Genomic DNA, 22,638 nt, shown 5'->3' on the forward strand with positions numbered 1-22,638 from the left:
ACTTAGCTAAAGTCAATAACACATTTTAACCTTCACAATGCAACTTGTCATTATCTTCATCTACAAAGTTTATGAACTCTACAGACTTTAACAATAAAAGCATTTCTTCCAAACTAGGTGATTTGTACATTTCTTTCTCTTTGCTTAGTGTCAGCTGTTTCCTTTCTCACTGTCATCTTTCCCTCCCATCGCCACCCTTGAGTTGCTTAGTTCACTTTCATCAATGTGCAGAGCAGCTGATGGGCCACTCTGATGTATTTTTTCACCTGTTTGCCTCTAGATCTGGGCCCTCCTACTAGTTTCCCTCAAATGTGTACATCTATATATGGGTCAAGAACATAGAATCATCTAGAAACTACATGACAAATTAAGAAGAGGTCCTTTGTTTCTTTGGTCCTATTTAATCATCTGTTTTCCACATTTATAATGCCTTCTATTCTATTTCAGTCACTACATTGAATATTCAATTGAATTTATCATATCAAACTTGCTCTACAGAAGGAAAGGTAAATGTTTTCCATCCTTTTATACATAATTCAATATAGCCTGGAATAAATGGCATGAATGTAAAAAACTTTCTTAGCATACTAACTTCTAGAGGCTTTGGGGTCAATCTCTTAAAATAATTTACCTGTCCTGTAAGATTCAGATCAAGAGGAGAAACTTGTCCCATTAGTGGAAAGAGATTTTGTTTCAGGACAGAAAACTACCCTCAATGAGGGCTTTCACTGTCAATATGTACTTCTCCACCGACATCTTCTCTACTCACTTACAAAGCTATTGAGCAATAACAAGGCTGAATTTAACAAGGAGAGGGAATTCACCTTAACCAGAAATACCAGTGTGAATGACTGAAACTTTCTGTCATGGGTCCCCTAATCTCAACCAGATACACAGGAAGAGTGCACTAAGAAACAAGGAATCTCAATATGGTTTTCATTTGCATTTCTTTTATGGTTAGAGAGGTTGAGCTTTTCTTCATGTGTCTATTGGCCATTCTTCTTTCCTCTTCAGAGAAGTTTTTCTTTAAGTCTTTAGCCCACTTATTTATCAGGCAGTTATTTCTTTGAGGATATGTTGTTGGGGATTTAATTTTTTGTGTCCCAAGTATATTTTAGATAAGAGACCCTTATCCATTGTATGGCTAGTGAAGATCTTCTCCCAATCTGTGGGCTTTCTATTGATCTTGCTAACTATGTCATTTGCCATGCAGAAGCTCTGCAGATTCATACAATCCCATTTGTCCAACCTTTCTTTGATTTGTTGTGTTTCTGAGTCTCTACTGAGAAAATTTTGGCCTGTGCCAAGGAGACCTAGGGTTTCTCCTATTCCATCCTGTAATGTTTTCAGGGTGTCTGATTTGACTCGGAGGACTTTAATCGATTTGGAGTTGATTCTGGTGCAGGGTGAAATATAAGGATCTAAATTTAGTTTCTACAGGTGATTAACAAATTTTGCCAGCACCATTTACTGAAGAGGATGTCATTCTTCCATTCTATGTTTAACTCCCTTATTGAAAATTAGGTGGCTGCAAGTCTGTGGGTTCATTTCTGGGTTTTCAGTTCTATTCTATTGGTCCTTATGTCTGTTCTTGTGTCAATACCAAGCTGTTTTGATTACTATGGCCATGTAGTTGAGTTTGAGATTTGGTATTTATATTCCTTCAGCTCTATTCTTTCCATTCACCATTCGGGTAATTATATTCCTTCAGTTCTTTCTGTTTTCACTATTTGGGTCTTTTATTGTTCATTATGAATTTTTGGATTGCTTCTTCTATTTAATTGAAGAATGAGGTTGGAATATTGATAGGTATCACATTGAATTTGTAGATAGCCTTGGGAAGAATTGCCATTTTCACGATGTTGATCCTTCCAATCCAGGAGCATGGGAGGTTTCCCACTTCCTAAGTTCTGCTTTGATTTCCTTTTTCAAGTTTTTAAAGTTTTCATCAGAGTGGTCATTCACCTCTTTAGTTAATTCCTAGGTATTTTGTTTTTTGTGGGACTATTACGAATGGAGTTGCTTTCCTGATGTCAGGCACGCTTTTCTCATTGTTGGCATACAGAGAAACCATTGATTTTTGAGGGTTACTTTTATACCCTGCTATTTTGCCAAAGTTTCAAATCAGCTCGAGTAATTTGGGAGTGGAGTCCATGGGATTCTTTAAACACAAGATCATGTCATCTGCAAAAATGGAGAGAGTTTTACTTGTTCAACAACTTCGGAAAAAAGTATGCAGATTCTTCAAAAGACTCCACATAGAGCTCCGCTATGACCCAGCAATCCCACTTTTGGGCATTTACCCAAATGATCATAAACAAGACTATACTAAAGCTATCAGCACAACTATGTTAATTGCAACATTCTTTACCTTAGCTAAGATATGAAAACAACCCAGATGCCCCTTGGTAGATGAATGGCCAAAAAAATGAGGTATATATACATATACAAAATTTCTATCCGTCCACCAGAAAGAATGATCCACCCCATTTGTTAGGAAATAGAAAGACTTGGAAAAAATTATATTAAGTGAAGTAAGCCAACCCAAAAAACATAGGTCCCATGGTTTCTGTTATTGGCAATAACAAGTATATGTTAGGATAAGCAGAAAAGGTCAAAAGTTACTTATATACGACCAGATTTGATGATGTTAAGTGAAGTGAACCCCAAGAGAGGGACACAAGTGTTTTTTTTCTTTCTTACTATTGTTTCTAACATTTATATTGTACCATATGATTTTTTTGTGTGTGTGTTCCTCCCCCATGGTATAACCCCTTTTTTCACTCTATTGGATGTCGGTGCCCTGCATCCTGTATATACACTTCTCTAATTTGGGGAGTGGAAGGGAAAAATGCTTAAATAGGGATACAAGTTGACTCATTGTTAACAATGAGATGTAAAATACACCAGGTTATAAAATGAACTTTACTCTTTAGGCGGAGGAGGAAGGGTGTTTAGTTGTGGGAGGGAAATTATGGTGGGGAAAAAAGGATGGAGTAAACAATGCTTGATAGTAAATGTCCTCATTACCTTGCTCATGTAACTATAACACCTATGCACAGTAATTTTACAATAAAAATATATAAAATTGTAAAATAAAACTACAAAGAAAGAAACAAGGAAGTCCTTGTGTACCTTAAGGTCACAATTCATGTGGTGGCTCAATTGTCAGTGACCAGAAAACATACTCTTACACGTCAATTATCATTAAATTCATGTACATTATTCAATATTTCTCAAGATCCAAATCTTCAGATCACTGAACACAAGTCACATACAGACACTTGCCTCCAGAAAAACAAGCCATTATCAGTATTTTCTGAGGTGATGCTATTCTTGCACTTCCAAAGGCTTGTTCTAGCTTTTGTACCAAGGTATTTTTCTTCCGAATACATCCTAGAAGATTGTAACTTAACAGACTCCTCGACCCATTTAAGATTCCTGACGCTGTGAGTGAAATGGGCTCAGACATTTGGTTCCTTTGGGCAGCAGTCACACATAGTGGTTCCTCAGTTCTGACCAGAAAGTGACCACATCCTCTGCTTTGTTAGATGGGGATTCCCCACCTAAATTCTATGGAATATTTTTAAATGCTGGGTGGAACATTTTGAAGAATTCAGAAACTCTGACAAGTGAAGTCTAAAACACCTTGTAAAAACTCACCTGCACCTAGGTCACAACGCCAATGTTTTGCACACAAGTGGCACCAGGAATGACAAACCCTACACACAATCATTCTAGGGAAATAGAGAAGCTGCACTTGTTACTTGAGTAAGTAAAAGGTAAAATGCTTCATATATTCCTTGTTATGAGTAGAAATACATTAGGTTTCCTAACACAGTAGTGGGAAAATTTGGAAACATTAGTTCTATGTAACAGTGTAATTCTTAAAAATACCAAATGGATAAATGCTTCACCATACAAGATTCCTTTCTCAGCATCTTGGAAGCAACTTCTGGATGCAGGAAGACTTCTCATCTACGATCCAAGCAGGTTGTCTATGGTTGCAAAAGTCCAACTTGCATACACACAATGGCAGTACATGTGCTGATTACATGTTTCCACTAACAGACCTTCTATCTCTATGCCACCTTGCCGCCATCTTCTCCAGGACCCTGAGGCCAGGTAGCTCAGGGTGTCCTAATTTATGAAGGATCCTTATTTTCCTACCCTCCATGAATTCAGAAACTAAAACTTAACCCAGTATGTAACAGATAACAAAAACAACAAAATATTTAGTATAGGCAGTCACTTCCTAATTAAAATTTCAAATAACTCAGTAAATAAGAACAAGAATTTACAAATGTGAGTATATCAAACTAAATGCCTTTGGTTAAACAAAGTTAACAGTCACAAGACTAAATAGATGGCCTGTAGAATTTGCCAACTGAACATCTGGCAAGTGATTCATAACCAGAATATAAAGGAAACTCAGAAAGTTAAACTCCTAAAGAATCAAAAATCCAACTAACAAATTGCCAAACAAACTTAAGCACACTTCTCAAAACCAGAAATATATAATAAAGGAAAAGCAAAGTAAAACAACACTAAATTTTATGTCACTTCAGTGACACAGTCTATCATCAAAAATACAACTGAGGAATTTTCCTAAGAATATAGTGAAAGGGGACACTTACATATTATACATGGGAATATAATTTCATGCAACCACTATAGAAATCAATACATAGGATCCTCGAGAAACTATAGATTTATGATATGAACCAGTGCCACCACCTTGCTGAGGCCCATTGAATGCATACATGTACACAACAAAGTTAATCCTCTATCCATCTAACATATGCTACTAAGAATTTTTAAAGTAACTGATCAGATCCTTTAAAATGTAATGATTATACAACTTTAAAAGACCAGTGGCAATTTCATTAGAAACATTTTTTTCTTTTCCTCCCACATTTTAAAGTACATATGTGATGTATATTTTCTGATACCCTAATGCATGATTGTGAACAAGTGTACCAAAATATGCATCCAAAACTACAGCCTTGTGTAGAGTATGTCCACCGCCCTCAAGTAGCTCTGTTCTCCAGGACCACTGAAGTCTCTGAATGGAATTTGGGTCTAACATGTTGACAAGTAGAAAACATAGAGTTGCTTTTGATATTGATTTAGGTTTCTGACAGAAAAGAATTTCCTCTATTATCACATGTTCTCAGACCACTGCATCCTGAAAATGTCTTGATCTATGTTAGCAACATACGTAATAGTTACCTGTTTGAAGGTAAAGGTTGAGAATGCAAAAGTGTAACTCAATTTCACCATTGACCTTCAGTTATTCACTTGTCATTGCTTGTTTCAGCAGCATCACTGATTCCTTGGGCAACAGCATTTCTAGAGGCATCTACACATGGAATTCTTATTGAAACCTCCCTGTTATCAACCACCAATGCCACCAATGTTCTGTGGCTGGCATATATCTATATATCTACCTCTCTCTCTCTGTGTGTCTCTCTCTCTCTGTCTCTCTCTCTCTCTATATATATATATATGTATATGTATATATATGTATGTATATGGTGTGTGTGTGTGTGTGTGTGTGTGTGTGTGTGTGTGTGTGTGTGTGTGTGTGTGTGTGAATCAATCCTCTGACTGTGATGCCCGTATAACTTTCATTGACATCTCACAGGCATAGACTTTGTGTGGACACTTCACCATGCACAGGACATGGAATCCTCTGAGGGAGTCCAGTTGACTCACATGGTTTCATGAAAATAGTTTCTTGACACAGACCATGGAACAAATACATCCAAGATAACTGTCTCTTAGGCCTCATTCTCTGCAGACTTGGATGAAATCATAGCACCTGGAGTGAAGAAAGTAAATCTGCAAACATGTTTTCCAACTCATGTTTTTCTCCTGGATGAAGGCCACCGAGGCCAGGCCTCAGGGAAGAGTTTTACAAATTACTTCTGGTGAAACACAAGAGGCTTTGATGAAAGGTGAGCTATAGTGTATACCTCTGTCAATATAAAGACACATATGTACATATATAAAGATATATGAAGATACATACCTGAAACTGTGGGCCTAACTTCCAGCCAGAATTTCAGCTTGAAATATGATTCAGGGATGTGGCCTATGACTTTAACACTCCTTTTCCAGTTTCCCCTCTTTATCAGGTCGTTAGCTGGCACTACCTGCTTTTCTACGATGAAGCAACGAGCACACATGGATGGAGATGTGATGATCACTGGGTTTTTCCCTCTCTATGCTCTGGAAAAAGCTCATAGTAACTTTGATGCTTCCAGACAAGAAGAGAACACACTGTAAGTAATTCAATATTTTATTCCCAGGTACTGTTCTGTTCTGAGGATGGGTGATGGCTGAGGGAACTCTAGGTACACACATCAATGTCTGTATTTTCTACACTGACTATCATCTCTATTGAAGCAGGAACAGCTCAGTTTCATTGTTTTATCTTGCATCTATTGTTGAGTGATTTTCTGCCTGCTATTAGGACAGGAATCTATTTCCATACAGCTTCTCCTTTGCAGGCCAGTAAATTCTTCACTTTCTTCTGCATGTCTGTATCTCCTACACTTCAGCTGTCATTGCAGAAAGTGAAGTGATGTTATTACAATCAACCTGAATCACTGGCATGACATCTGTACTAAAGGGCTGTAGCTACATTTCCTGGCCCCCTAAGCCAGTAGTTTTGTGAACTTTTCTCTAGGAACATCTATATTTTGAGAATGTTGATAAAGTGTCGTATGGTAGGCTGGAGGCTCATGCCTGTAGTCATAAGTACTCATGGGGCAGATAATTAAGAATGGAAATTTGAAGCTGGCCCAGGCACAAAAATCTGTGTGACTTTTATCTCCAATTAACCAACCCAAAGCTAGAAGTGTGGCTCAAGTGACAGTGTGCTAGCCTTGAACATAAAAAGCTCAAGGACAGTGTCCAGACACTGATTTCACGCTCTAGGACTGTGTCTCCTCCTTGGCTCTCTCCGTTTTCTCTGTCTGTTCTCTGTGTCTTGCTCTCTGTCTCTCACACAGGTCCACACACATATTCTTACTATAGACAAGTAGTTGCTCTTCCAAACTAAACATTGTATCATTATTTTATGTCAAATATGATGCACAACCCATGCCTTACCAGGCAGGTTAGTGTGATAAGGATCACTTAATGGAGAATTTTATCTGCCACGGTAAGTTCTGTTTTACTTTTGCACATTCATATTCTTAAATTTGGGTCTGTAACATAAGGTCTCAGCAATAAATAGCTGTACTTAAAAAAGAAAAGAAGTAGTTGGGGAGGTGGGGAGGGAAGGGATGATAGGGGCAAAACAAAGGAGGAGGTAACAATGCTCTATAGGAAATGTACTCATTACCTTACTCATGAAACTGTAACCCTTCTATACACAATATTTTGAACAATAAAAACATGTAAAAAAGAAAAGAAAATAACTGCACAGAACTTCAATAAGTTCTAGCAAAGTGATTACTACTGCAAAAGAAAATGTCATTGTGTCTATCATTTTCACTCCTTTTCAAGTACTGGTGTGACAAGTATAGACTGAGGTAGCTTCCCACAATTAAGAGCAGAGATCCCAGGATAGGAATTGCTCTCTTCCCTGCAATAGAATATATTTTCCCATATTTGTCACTAGTACATTCATCTTTTTTTAGTGCTGGGAACTCAGGGCCCGGCACTGTGCTGTCCTTGAACATTTTGCTGAAGGCTAGTGCTCTAGCACTTAAGCCACAGCTCCACTTCCAGCATTTTTGGTGGTTAAATGGAAATAAGAGTCTCACAGATATTCCTGCCTAAGCTAGCTTCAAAACACAATCCTCATATCTCAGCCTCATGAGTAGTTAAGACTACAGGCACGACACACTAGTGTCTGGCTTAACTTATTCTTTATATTACCCACTATTTACACACGTGTGGCTGATTTTTATTCTCTTAATTTCCCAAAATATATTTGAGTGCTTTTGTTAAGGCATTGATATAGACACATTGAGTAGTATGGTTTCAGCCGATGATGTTTCTTAGCTACCCATAGATATGAAGTAAAGTCTTACCTGGATTAGGAAAATTTTATATGTGCTATTGACTACAGATAGTAATAATTATTGACTAAGTCATTCTTGTAGACAAATAGCACACTGAAATTAGACATGAGTAGGTGACAGATTTGACTCAGGTCTACACCCATTGATTTGGGGTGATGCTTATCAATTTTGATAAAATATAGAGCTTATGCCAAGTACCTGATTCATATTGTAGTTCCACCATGCATGTAACATATTTTGATTATATTCACGCATTCTTTTATAACCATTTTGTTGTGTCACACTTCTTTTTTTCTCTACAATATTTCCAATTTCTTTTACTCATTTTCATTTTTCTGAGGTAGCTAGGAGTGAGCCACTGATCATTGGCTTGCTTTACATTCTTGATTGTCTTTTCCTCTCAAAACTGATACTCTACCACTTGAGCTACAATTCCACTTATAGCTTTTTGTTAGTTAACTAGAGATAAAGTGTTTCGTGGTCTTTTCTGTACCACCTTGCTTTGACTCAGAATTCTTAGCCCTTTGCTTCCTGTTTAGCTAGGATTGCAGACATAAGCCACCATTAGAGATAGCTTCAATTTCTTGAAGAATCTCCAAGCTTTACTTCTTATATACCTTTACCAAAATTGCAATTTTTGTCTGGATTGATATATAACTGATGTATATCCTGATTGCTCAAATGATTAAAGATTTTTTCTGATGTGATTTTCTATTTCTAATTTTTTATTGTGAAAATATCATACACAGGGATTACAATTAGATGGGCAAGATAATGAATGCATTTCTTATCAAGCATTATTGCCTCCTCCTTTGTTTCCCCTTACCATCCATTTCCATCTCCCCCCCACCCCGTCCTCTCCTCTCTCCCCCTTCACTTCTACCCCCCACGTCAAAGTTGTAAAGTTCATTTTTGACATAACATTTTGTACAACTCATTGTTGCAATGGGTCCACATGTATCACTATTTAAACAATTTTTCCCTTCCCCTCCACAAATTTTACTAACATCAAATATAGTGAAAACAGGGGTTATACTTATATATATATATATATATATATATATATATATATATATATATATAAATCTTATAAGTATGTTTGAAACAATAGCATTCTTACCACCTCCTTTATTTTTCCTCTACCATCCCTTCCCTCCCTACCTCCCTAACTGCTCCATCCCACCTCCCCAAAAGTTGTAAAGTTCGTTTTCAACATAATGTCTTGTACATCTCATTGTTACCATGGGTCAACCTGTATCAACCTGCATTTTGTTTTTTCCCTTCCCCTCCCCAAATTTTGTATCCCTATCTTGGGGTTCAATTCACTTAGCATCATCTTATATGGTCATATGTACATAGCTTTTTATCTTTTCCGCTTGTCTTAGACATATATTAGTTACTGCAATTAAGGGAAACTATGAAACCTATGTTTCTTTGGGCCTGACTTACTTCACTTAATATAATTGTTTCCAGTCCTCTCTGAAATGAATAGCTAGCAAGATTTTTAACTATTCAATTATCTGTTTCAAAGTTTCTTTCATTATGGTGTATATTTTCAATTGAATACCAACACAGCTGCTTTAACTTCCACTGCTGCAGGTGGAATTTAAGGCCTTGTATATGAGACAATTGATTCTAGCACATAGTCAAAAGCAGAGATTAATTCTTGCTGTTGTTTTATGAGCTATTTGAATTGTATTTAAGTTACCTGTGTGTGTATGGTCCCCTCATTTTCTCTATTACTTGCAAATTTAGGTCTCTATTAAGAACTAATCTATTTTTTAATTGAAAAGGTGATGAGCTGGGGGTTACAATTACATAGGTAAGACTATAAGTAAATTTGTTTTTAATCATTGTTTCCCCATCCCTCTTTACATCTAACTTAACACTTCCCTCTCCCCCAAAAAGTTGAAATGTTCATATCCTACATAGTGTCAAATGAATATGAACGTTGCTATGGTTCATCCATTGTTCTGCTGCTTCTGTGATTCCCTTTCCCCTCCACATATTGCATTGTCTATTATGCAAAACACAAGGTACAAAAAAACTAATAGAAATGAATAAAGAAAAAAAATGACGAAGGTAAAAAAAAAAAACCTATATGCAGGGTCTAATGAGAATCTCTTGTTTCCGCAAGTTGTAGTTCATGTTCTTATGCTTCATTATCAAACCAAATGCCCCTCAGTAGATGAATGGATCAAGAAAATGTGGTATATACACACAATGGAATTCTAGGCTTCCATCAGAAAGAATAAATTTGTTCCATTCATAAGGAAATGGAAAGACTTGTAAAAATTTATATTAAGTGAAATAAGCCAGACCCAAAGAAAAGCTTGTCACATGATTTCCCTCATTTTTAAGAATTAGAATATGTATATGATATTCTTAACAGAGGTTCTCAATAACCCAAGTGCTTAGTGCAAAGAACTAATCAATTTTGACATTAAAAAATATATGGTGTTTCACGCATAAATTCCCAGTTTCACAATGTCATCCCTTCCTATGGGTGTCAGGTTTAAGCCATGTATTATTTGGCACCTTCTCCAAGAATCAGATATCTATTGTTTGCAATTACTTTTTGGTCTTTTATTTCCTTGATCCATGTATCTGTTTTAATCAGAATTTTTTCTGCTATTATAGCTCTGAAGTATAAGAGAAAAACAGATATAGAGATACTGTCATGTTGTTCTTCTCCCTTAAGGTAGCTCAGGCTAATTGAGGATTTCCTTTTTTATAAAATTTAGTTGTGCCTTTTTAATTTTTGTGAGGGAACTGATAGGAATTTTGATGTAGACTCCACTAAATCTGTAGCTGGTTTTTCAGTAATACCGCTATTTTCACCATACTAATAGTGGGATCCAAACTAAGGGGCAGGGATAATGTGTTGATATGTGTAATTTTGTTGCTTTTTCCTTTGATAGTGCACGATTTTTACTTCAGTCTTATCCCCCTGTTGTTTTTGTAAAGCCTCCTCTTTGCTTTATTGATTATTGCTATTGTGTTCTTTATTCTCTAATTCTTTTCCTTATACTTGATTATTTCATTATTTCTACTTATCTTGGGTTTATTATTCTAGTTCCATGAGATGCAGCATAGATTCTTTAGTATAGTGTCTGTACTCCTGATTTCAGCAAAGGTTGTTAAAGTGCCATTTCATTCCTCTTTTTCTGTATCTGTAGATTCTGATAATTGTTTTCATTTTTTTGTTCCGAAATGCAGTTATCTTCTTGAAGTTTGGCTTGAAACAAATCATTAAATGATGCATTAATCACTGAATGAAATTGAATATTTTAAATTAAATTTATTTTTTTACCTGAAAAATAATTCATTTCATTTCCATGTTATGGGCATATTTTCGGTGTTTTCCTGGTTAATTTCTAGTCTTACTACAGTGTGGTCTGCAGGTGTGCTTGATATACTTTCAATACTTTTTAAATCTGGCTGGATCTGTGTGTTATCATACGATCTCTTCTGGAGATCAAATGCTCAGTATGTTGATGAAAAATGGTTTGTTCCGGCGTTGGGTGAAATGTTCTATAAGTGGATGTGAGACACATCTAATCAAAGGTGATATTTAATCCTGATAATTCCCTGTTGATTTTCTCTGGATGATCTCTCCAGAAAATCTTCAACTATTAATATATCGAGGACTATTTCAAAGGCTGCTTAAATAGAGTTAAGTGAACGGATGGTGTGTTAATATACATTTACAATTGTTATGTCATCTTGTTGATTTGATCCATCCATCATTACATTACAAACTTGTCACATTTGGTTGCTTTGATTAAAGTCTGTTTGTGATATACGATGGATGCTTCTGCTTTCTTTTGACTTTTATGTGCATGAGCCGCCTTATTCCACTGCTTTTTTGTCCTTTCACTTATTGTTTATTTCTGTTATAAAGCTGATGTACAGAGGGGGTTACAGTTGCATAAGTGAAAGAGTACATTTCTTTTGGAACAACATCACCTCTTCCCTTGCTATGTTTGCTTCCCATTCTCAACCACAACTTCAATAGTTTATTTTCAACATAGTGTCTAGTGAGTAGCACTGCCTCATTTGTTTACACTTTGTTCCACCATTTCTGTGCCCCCATGCTCTCACAAAAACACATGCATGAACAAACCAAAGGTAGATAAAATAGCAAAATCAGTAATATAAACAAATAAACAAACAAAAACCTCTTATGACCATTTACTGGACTTCATTTCGACAAATATAATTTTGTATGATCAGATGGACATCGTTATTTCACCTTTGTGTTCCTCTCCTAAATATAATCTTTATTCACACTGTGTGGAATACCTAGAGACCTGTACAATTTATCCTGTTCAAGTGACTTTTATTGTTGTTGTTGTTGGTCATGGGGCTTGAACTCTGGTGCTGTCCCTGAGCTCTTCAGCTCAAGACAAGCACTCTACTGCTTGACAAAGCACCACTTCTGGTTTTCTAGTGGTTCTTTGGAGTTAAGAGTTTCAAGGACTTTCCTGCTTGGGCTCCCTTTGAATCATGATCCTCATATCTAAGTCTTCTGAGTAGCTAGGATTACAGGCATGCACCACCAGCACCCATCCCAAGTGTCTTTTTTTTATTGTTTTGTTTTTTTATCATTTGGCTTGTTTATTTGTAGATTTAGAAGTACATTCTAGCTACTACACCCAGAAAAACCATGCAAACGATGTTTCTCTGGGTCTCCCATACATTCCTTTCTTACACTTATTGAGGGCCACTGACAGTGAATTGTGTTTCTTGGAATCACACTATCATTTGGATTGGAGGTTTTATTCATTCAGACATTCTAACTCTTATTGGTAGTTTCTTGTGTTTCCATTCCCAGTCATTATTGACAGATCACTTGTCACTACTTCCAATATGTGACTTCTTCTCCAGGTTTATTGCAACTTCTTCCACCCTTCCTCTCCATCTAGAATCTTCTATTGAGTTCAATAGTAGTGACTTTTGACTTTTGGAATATGAGTTTTCATTTGTCAGTTATTCATTCTGTGGTGCTTTTGGGGGTAAAATAGATTACAACAAACTATTTAGGAATGATGACAACTATCCATGACAATGAGGATAAAACAGAAACAGAATATACACACACAAATAGTAGAGGACTGTGATCAAATCCATAAATGAATTACAGAAAGGTTATAATGAAATCTTTTCATTTAACTGTTAGTGAAACTTTTTCATTTGATATTTTAAGATAAAATATTAAAGACATACAAATGTAAACTGCAACTGCATTGTATTCCTCCCATCATTTGTAAATTGGATATTCAATTTTACATTGATCTATGGTAATTACTAGATATATTACCAATTTTTCCCTCTTCATAAGAATTATATGTAAGATTTGTCTACCACATTTACAATGTTAGAACATTCACAGGTCACTTTGTATAGTCACTCTTACCAGTAAGTTTTATACAGTTTTAGATTTTTATTCTCTTTTGGTAGAAGTACAACAAATTGCCATTCAATAGAACAGTTTATGAATACAGTGCCTCTTGATCAGTGTCACCCCTTTCAACATTCTCACCCACACCTCCCACATCACTCCCTTCTTTTCTTAATTGTAGGTTATGTATTGAATTGTTTTTTTGCCATTTAACAAACAATGTATGTGCACTTTATGTATACTGATGTATATATACCCCCATCCTGGCACTCATTTTTTGGACTTGGACTCTATCTTTCTAAAGAATTACACTATTTGTGTTCTCCTTAGATTCCATTACAACTCAGTTAATTCATTTATAAATGCTTGTGTGCCCCAAGCACATTTTAGTTCCCAACAATCATACAACCTGTGCTTCTCTGAGTCTGGTTTACTTCACTTAACACAATCCTCTCCTAGTCTTTCCATTTCTTTATGAATGGTTTGATGTCATTCTTTGTAATGGATGAACATAACTCCATTGTGTATACAAACTACATTTTCCTCCACTGAGGAACATCTAGACTGCTTCCATATCTTGCCTATAGTAAATAAAGCTGCAATAAGCATGGTTGTAGTGATAGCATTGTTGGAACATTCTCAGCTCAATGGTATAGTCACTCTTACTAGTAAGTTTAATCGATTTTTAAAATTTTATTTGCTTTATGCAGTTGTATAAAGGAGCTGCGATTCCACAGAGCACTTGATGAATTCAGTGCCTCAATATCACTCCCACCTGAACCCCATATTTCATTTTCTTAATTTTAGATTAGGTCTTGATTTTTTGCCATTTATCAAAGCAATTCATGTATACAATGCATCTTGATCTGTGTCATCCCTTCAATATGTTTCACCCAACCCTTCCCTTATTTGTCCTAATTTTGTGGCATATGCAATGCTTTCTTGCCTGCATTCTACTCATCTCCCATATTCATGCTTCTATTCCTGTACATTCGACCTCCTACACCCTGCAGCTATTCCTAATACTCATTTTGTTGGGCTTAGACTTTATTTTTCTTAGTAATTACATTATTTTTGCTCTCCATAGATTCTTTTTTAAAAAAATTTTTTTTGTGAAAATATTGTACAGAGGAGTTACAATTACATGGGCAAGATAAGGAGTACATTTCTTATCAAGCATTGTTGCCTCTTCTTTGTTTCCCCTTCCCATCCCTTCCCATAATCTCCCTTCTTCCCCCACTCGATCCTTCCCCCACCCCCATAGTTGTAAAGTTCGTTTTTCGACATAACTACTTGTACATCTCATTGTTGCAAATGGGTCTACCTGTATCCCTAGTTAAACGATTTGTTTTTGCCCTTACGCTCCAGAAATTATACAAACATCAAATATAGTGAAAGTAAGGGTTATACCTTGGGGAGGGACCTACAAAGCAACATAGAAATCATCTTATAAATATGTTAGAAACAATTGCATGAAAGAAAAAAAACATTTGAATATTTATCTTGGGGTCTCCATAGATTCTATTATACTTCAGTTAATTCATTTAAAATGGCTTGGATACCGCTCAGTGTGCTTACTTTCAGATTTATAGACACATTCTAGTTTCCATTAAAGAGAGAAATCATACAATCTGTGTTTCTCTCTGGGTCTGACTTACTTCACATTTCATAATCCTCTCCAAATCTTTCCATTTCTTTATCTTTTTAATTTTTTTTTTTTTTTTTGGTCAGCCATGGGGTTTGAACTCTGAGACTAAGCGCTGTCTCTCAGCTCTTCAGCTCAAGATGAGCACTCTACCATTTGAGCTACAGTGCCACTTCCAGTTTTCTGGTGGTTTATTGGTGATAAGGGTTTCAGGGACAATCCTGCCCAGGCTGGCTTTGAACTGTGATCCTCAGATCTCAGCCTCCTGAAAATCTAGGATTACAGGTGTGAGCCACCGGCACCTGGCTTCCATTTGTTTATTAATGGTTCAATGCCATTCTTTATCATGAATAAGCAGAATTTCCATTGTGTATATAGATGTATCTGGGCTAATTCAATACCTTGGCTATATTAAATAAAGCTGCAATAAACATGGTTGTGGTGATAGCTTTAATGTGTCTTTGTTTGTTCAATATTGGATATATGCTCAGAAGTGGAGTTGTTGGCTCCTAGGGTAGTTTTATGTTTAGTGTTTGCGGACCCTGCATACTACTTTCCAAACTAGTTGAACAAATTTCTATTCCCACCAACAGTGTAATAGAGTCTCTTTGGGCCACATCATTACCAACATTTCTTCTTGTTTTCTTGATAATGGCCATTCTGAGTTGAGACACAATCCCAGTTTGGTCTTCATTTGCATTTCTTTATGGAAAGAGATGTTCAACATTTTTTTAATGTGTATATTTGCCATTCTTTTTTTTTAATTTAATTCATTTTATTTGTGAACATACTGTACAGGGGAGTTACAATTACATGGGCAGGATAATGCGTACATTTCTTACCAAGCATTGCAGCCTCCTCCTTTGTTTACCCTTCACATCCCTTCCCAGCCTCCCCCCTCCCCCCCAATCCCAATCCCAATCCTTCTCCTTCCCCCCCCCCCACCAACGTTGTAAAGCTCGTTTTGGACATGACAACTTCTACTTCTCATTGTTGCAACAGGTCCACCTGTATCCTTAAACAACTGGTTTTTCCCCATCTCCTCCACAAGTTATACTGACATCAAATATAGTGAAAGCAGGGGTTATACTGTGAGGGAGGGACATACAAAGCAACAAAGAGATAATCTTATAAATGCGTTAGAAACACATGCATAAAAGAAAAAAATATTAAAATACATATCTAAGGGTTCATTTTCCTGACATCACATTATCTGACCTTTTCCACTTGACTCATACATCTATTAGATATTACAAATAAGGGAAACCATGGGACCTATGTTTCTTTCGGCCTGGCTTACTTCACTTAATATAATTTTTTCCAAGTTTTTCCATTTCCTAACAAATGGGGCAAAGTCATTCTTTCTGATGGAGGCATAGAATTCCATTGTGTATATATACCACATTTTCTTGGACCATTCATCTACTGAGGGGCATCTGGGTTGGTTCCATATCTTAGTTATGGTTAATAATGCTGCAATAAACATAGTTGTGCTGGTAGCTTTAGTGTGGTCTTGTTTGTAAACATTTGGGTAAATGCCCAAAAGTGCGATTGCTGGGTCATAAGGGAGTTCTATGTGAAGTCTTTTGAGGAACCTCCAAACTGCTTTCCAAAGTGGTTGAACAAGTTTACACTCCCACCAACAATGATGTAAGGTTCCTTTCTGTCCACATCCCCTCCAGCATCTATTGTTCTTAGAGTTCTTGACTTTTGCCGTTCTAACTGGAGTGAGGTGATATGTCAATGTTGTTTTGATTTGCATTTCTTTTATGGCTAGGGATGTTGAACATTTCTTCATGTGTCTATTGGCCATCCTTCTTTCTTCTTCAGAGAAGCTTCTCTTTAAGTCTTTCGCACACTTATTTATTGGACAGTTGTTTCTTTGAGGATTTGTTGTTGGGGGGTTCAATTTTTTGAGTTCCAAGTATATTTTAGATATGAGACCCTTGTCCGTTGTAAGGCTAGTAAAGATCTTCTCCCAATCCCTGGGCTTTCTTTTGATCTTGCTAGCTATGTCCTTTGCCCTGCAGAAGCTCTGCAACTTTATGCAATCCCATTTCTCCAACCTTTCTTTGATTTGTTATGTTTCCGGGTCTCTATTCAGAAAATTTCAGCCTGAGCCAAGGAGACCTAGGGTTTCTCCTATTCCATCCTGTAATGTTTTCAGAGTGTCTGCTTTGAGTTCAAGGTCTTTGATCCATTTGGAGTTGATTCTGGTGCAGGGTGATATATAAGGATCTAGCTTTAGTTTTCTACATGTAGTTCACCAATTTTGCCAGCACCATTTACTGAAGAGGCTGTCTTTCTTCCATTCTATTTTTTTAGCTCCCTTATGGAAGATTAGATGGCTATAGGTCTGTAGGTTCATTTCTGGGTTTTCAATTCTATTCCATTGGTCCTGAGGTCTGTTCTTATGCCATTACCAAGCTGTTTTGATTACTATGGCTGTATAGTAGAGTTTGAAGTTTGGTATTGATATTCCTCCAGCAGTGTTCTTTCCATTGAGGAGCATTTTCGCTATTCGGGGTCCTTTATTGTTCCATATGAATTATTGGATTGCCTCTTCTATTTCCTTGAAGAATGAGGGTGGAATTTTGATAGGTATTGCGTTGAATTTGTAGATAGCCTTGGGAAGTATTGCCATTTTCACGATGTTAATCTTTCCAATCCAGGAGCATGGGAGGTTTTGCCATTTTTTAAGATCTGTGTTGATTTCCTTTTTCACGATTTTAAAGTTTTCATCATAGAGGTCCTTCACTTCTTTAGTTAAGTTAATTCCTAGGTATTTTATTTTTTATGGGGCTATTACAAATGGAGTTGCTTTCCTAATTTCAGCCACACTTTTCTCATTGTTGGCATACAGAAAAGCCATTGATTTTGGGGGGTTAATTTTATAACCTGCTACTTTGCCAAAGTTTTGAATCAGCTTGAGTAATTTGGGAGTGGAGTCTATGGGATTGTTTAAATACAAGATCATGTCATCTGCAAAGAGGGAGAGTTTTATTTCTTCTTTCCCTATTTGGATCCCCTTTATGTCTGCATCTTGTCTTATTGCTGTAGCTAAGCATTCTAATACTAGATTGAAGAGAAGTGGAGAGATTGGGCATCCTTGTCTTGTTACTGAGTTAAGAGGAAATGGCTTTAGTGTTTCACCATTGAGTATAATGCTGGCTGTAGGTTTGTCATATACAGCCTTTATTGTATTGAGGAATGTTCCATGGATTCCTAATTTTTCCAAAACCTTCATCATAAAGGGGTGTTGGATCTTGTCAAATGCTTTTTCTGCATCTATTGAGATAACCATGTGGTTCTTATTCTTGCTCCTGTTGATGTGATGAATAATATTAATTGATTTGCATATATTGAACCAGCTTTGCATCCCTGAAATGAATCCTGTTTGATCGTGGTGTATGATTTTTTGGATGAATTGTTGAAGTCGATTGGCCAAAATTTTGTTGAGAAGTTTTGCATCAATGTTCATCAGAGTAATGGGTCTATAGTTCTCTTTCTTTGATGAGTCCCTGCCTGGTTTTGGGATGAGTGTAATGATGGCTTCATAGAATGTGTTCGGTAGTGAGCTTTCTCTTTCAATTTCATTGAAGAATTGGAGGAGTATTGGTGTGAGCTCTGCTTTGAAGGCCTTGTAAAATTCCGCTGTAAAACCATCTGGTCCTGGACTTTTCTTAGCAGGGCGGTCTCTTATTGCTGTTTCTATTTCAATGATTGATATGGGCCTGTTAAGATGGTTTAACTCATCTTGGTTTAGTTTTGGCATGTCAATATTTGTTAGGAAAAGTCGATTTCTGTCAAGTTCTCAAACTTTTTAGCATAAAGTTTTGAGAAGTATTCCCTTATAATGTTCTGAATCTTGGGTGATTCCGAGGTGATATTTCCATTCTCATGTCTGAGTTTATTAATTTGGGTGTGTTCTCTTCTTTTTCTGATAAGATTTGCTAAGGGTCTGTCAGTTTTGTTAAGTTTTTCGAGGAACCAACTCTTTGTTTTGTTGATTCTTTCTATAGTTTTTTTGGATTCTAATTCATTTAATTCTAATTTAATTTTGATTATTTCTTTCCGTCTATTGGATTGGGGTTTATCTTGCTGCTCTTTTTCAAGGGGGTTTAGATATGTCATTATATTGCTACTTTCAGATCTCTCCAATTTGTTGATGTAGGAGCTCAGAGCTATAAATTTGCCTCTGAGTCCTGCCTTTGTTCTGTCCCAGAGGAGCTGGTAATTTGTGTGTTCATTTTTGTTGAATAGCATGAACATTTGAATTTCCTTTCTAAACTCTTCCATGACCCACTCTTGATTCAGCAGTGTGTTGTTCAGCCTCCATGTGATACCGGCCTTTCTTTGGTGGCTTTTGGTGTTGAGTTCTAATTTTATTCCCTTGTGGTCAGAGAGAATTCAAGGTATAACTTCAATGTTTCTGAATTTAGACAAGTTTGCTTTGTGGCCTAAAATGTGGTCTATTTTACAAAACGTTCCATGTGCTGTTGAGAAAAACGTGTATTCTGATGCTGCTGGGTGAAATGTTCGGTAGATGTCTGTTAAGTCTAGTTGATCTATGCAGCTGTTTAGATCTGCGGTTTCTCTGTTGAGTTTTTGCCGAGTTGATATATCTAGTGGGGAGAGTGGTGTGTTAAGATTCCCAACAATTAATGTCTTTGGATCTATATGGGATTTGAGGGAAAGTAGTGTTTCTTTGATAACTTCGGATGTTCCATTGTTTGGCGAATAGATATTTAGAATTGTAATATCCTCCTGAAAGAGATCCTTTAATTAGTATGTAGCGACCTTCTTTATCCCTTCTCACGAATTTTAATTTGAAGTCTCTCTTATCTGATATTAGGATTGCGACTCCCGCCTGTTTATGGGGGCAGTTTGCTTGGTTGATTTTGTTCCAGCCTTTAACATTGAAAATGTTTTAGTTTTTACGGGCAAGATGTGACTCCTGCAGGCAGCAGATATAATGGTCTTGTTTTTTAAACCAACTAGAGAGTCTATGTTGCTTAATTGGAGAGTTCAGTCCGTTAACGTTAAGAGATAGGACTGAGAGGTATTTGGGAGTTCCTGCCATGTTATCCACCTTATTGGGGGCTGCAAAAACTGGGTTCTTCCTAAGTTTCTTGGATTCTCAGTTTGGGTGCAGTTTTTTGGCCTTTATTGCGGTCTTCATGGTTTTCTATGTGTAAGACATCTTTAAGAATCTTTTGTAGGGCTGTTTTGGTGGAGATGTATTGTTTCAATTTTTCTTTGCTATGGAAGGTTTTTATTTGGCCTTCAGTTATGAAGGAGAGTTTAGCTGGGTACAGTATTCGTGGTTGATAGTTGTTTGTTTTTAGGGCATGGCATACATCATTCCAGGCTCTTCTTGCTTTGATTGTCTCTGCTGAGAAATCTGAGGTGATTCTAATTGGTTTCCCTTTATAGGTGATTAATCTTTTCTCCTTGACAGCTTTAAGGATCTTTTCCTTGTTCTGAGTTGATCCTGTGTGGATTATAATGTGACAGTGGGATGTCCTATTCTTGTCTGGTCTATTTAGGGTTCTAAAAGCTTCTTGTATTTGAATAGGCCTATCTTTTTGCATGTTTGGGAAGTTCTCTGCTAGGATCCTGTTAAACAAATTTCCTAGACCATTAACTTCTGTTTCTAGGTGCTCCTCCACACACATTATCCTTAGATTAGGCCTTCTTTTGGTGTCTTCCAGGTGTTGGATAGATCTATCATATTTCTTGGACTTGTCTTGGATGTCTGTATGTTCTTTCTCTATAATATCTAGGCTGTCTTCAATCCCTGAGATTCGATCTTCTGCATGGTCTAACCTGCTGTCAAGACTCTCTACTTTGTTTTTAATCTCTTTTCCTTCTAATTGGTCAGCTTTGATGGCTTCAAGTTCTTTGTTGAAGCTCTGTTTTAGGTCTTGTATGAATTTCTTTACTTCCTTAATTTGGTGTTCAGTGTTTGTTCTCAAATCACTTAGTTGATTGGTTATGGTTTCTTTGGACTCCCATTCCTTCTGTTGGGTTCCATTCAGCATTCCCTTTGTGGTCTCCCTGACTTCCTTCAGCTCTTTGTTAATGGATTCGATGAATGCCTTTAGTGATCTTTGTGTATTCTCTACCTGGTCTCTCAATTCCTGAATTACTCTTTGATTAGATTTCTCCCATTTGTGGGATTCCTGCAGTTCTCTTTCCTCCCGTTCTTGGGATTCCTACAGTTCTCGTTGAGTTTTCTCAGCCTGCTTGCGCCATTCCTCCCTTTCTCTTTGAGTATTCTCAAGTTGTTCACGCAAATCCTGTATCAGTTTTTGAGTAGCTTCCTCACGCTTATGATATTCCTGTATAAACTTTTGGGATGCCTCCTCTCTCTCCCTATCACGCTCATAGAGAGTCCTTTGTAAGTTGTCAAACTTCTCATTTATCATGTTTGCCACCAGTGTTTGTAGAGCTATTTGGGAACTCTCCTCTGGATTGTTCATTATCTGATCTGACCCCTGATTATCAAGATTGGGAATTGAGATACCTGGATTTGCCATTTTTCTTCTGTTTTTCTGGCTTACTCTGCCCATTTGAGATGAAAATAGCACCAGTTTTGTGCTAGAACACTATGTTAAGGCAACCATCAACCAGCATTTGCATTTATACAGTCAATAGTCTACAGATACAATCTAGTTCAACAGATACATCTATTCAACATCAAACAACTATATGTTAATGAGCTTTGAACCGCAGAGAAGAATTTGGAAAACCAGAAATTTTTAGGGTTAGGGAGAGATGTGGGTAAAAAATAGGAATAGATTGGTGTGGGGAGGCACAGGGAGAGTGGACTATGTCCTAATCCCAATTCAGGAAATAGGTTGGGTAGGATGGAAGTAGAGAGAGAGTGAAAAAGAAGAAAGGGAAAGGGAAATGAAAAGAGACCAGAAAAAAAATAGAAACGTAAAAATTAATATAGTTATGGAGATTGAAAGACCATCTATTTAGAGAGGAAAGTGAATATGTTGAGAAAACAGGAGGGAGATAGAGGAGATGTGAAAAACTTAAAAAAATGCTTAAAATATTATATAGGTATAAAGAGGTAGTACTGCTATTAAGGAATTTAAGTCTCAGAGGTTTTGTCTTCAGAAATAAATTTGTGGATTAAGTGTGTACACAATGGGGGATAGGGTCTACTAGTTAACTATGGGTTTATCTTAGGATGTGCAGGAAAAGGGTTAAGTCACATACAGAAGAACAAAACAGATGAAAAGATGAAAAGGATGAGAAAGGGAAAAAAAAACATCAGAAGTTCAGTAGAGCGAGACAAAAAACAAAAAGATAATTAAGAAAGAAAGAAAAAGAGAAAGAAGACAAGAAAAGAAAGGAAAACGCACATTCATGTATTCCTAAAATAAAAATTATAAGAGGAAAAAAAAGTTACTGGAAAACAATTATTTTTTCAAAAAAGGCAAAAATTAAAGATTAATAAAAGTTTTAGAAAAGGAAAAAAATTTATATATATATATATAAGGTACCAAAAAAAAAGAAAGAAAAAAGAAAAGAAG

The 22,638-nt window shown here is 36.6% G+C and overlaps 1 protein-coding gene across 1 annotated transcript in view; it reads left to right on the forward strand.

Moving 5' to 3' along the window:
• LOC138814265 (vomeronasal type-2 receptor 116-like) overlaps window positions 1-22,638 on the forward strand; it is a 48,064-nt gene that overhangs the window by 12,427 nt on the left and 12,999 nt on the right. The window contains exon 6 of the mRNA XM_070003270.1: window positions 6,141-6,287. Coding sequence (XP_069859371.1) covers window positions 6,141-6,287 — 147 coding nt within the window. The remainder of the gene's footprint in view (window positions 1-6,140; window positions 6,288-22,638) is intronic.

The sequence above is a fragment of the Dipodomys merriami genome, unplaced genomic scaffold (assembly GCF_024711535.1).
Source record: "Dipodomys merriami isolate MVZ:Mamm:240054 unplaced genomic scaffold, mDipMer1.0.p SCAF_6, whole genome shotgun sequence".
Classification (NCBI taxonomy): domain Eukaryota; kingdom Metazoa; phylum Chordata; class Mammalia; order Rodentia; family Heteromyidae; genus Dipodomys; species Dipodomys merriami.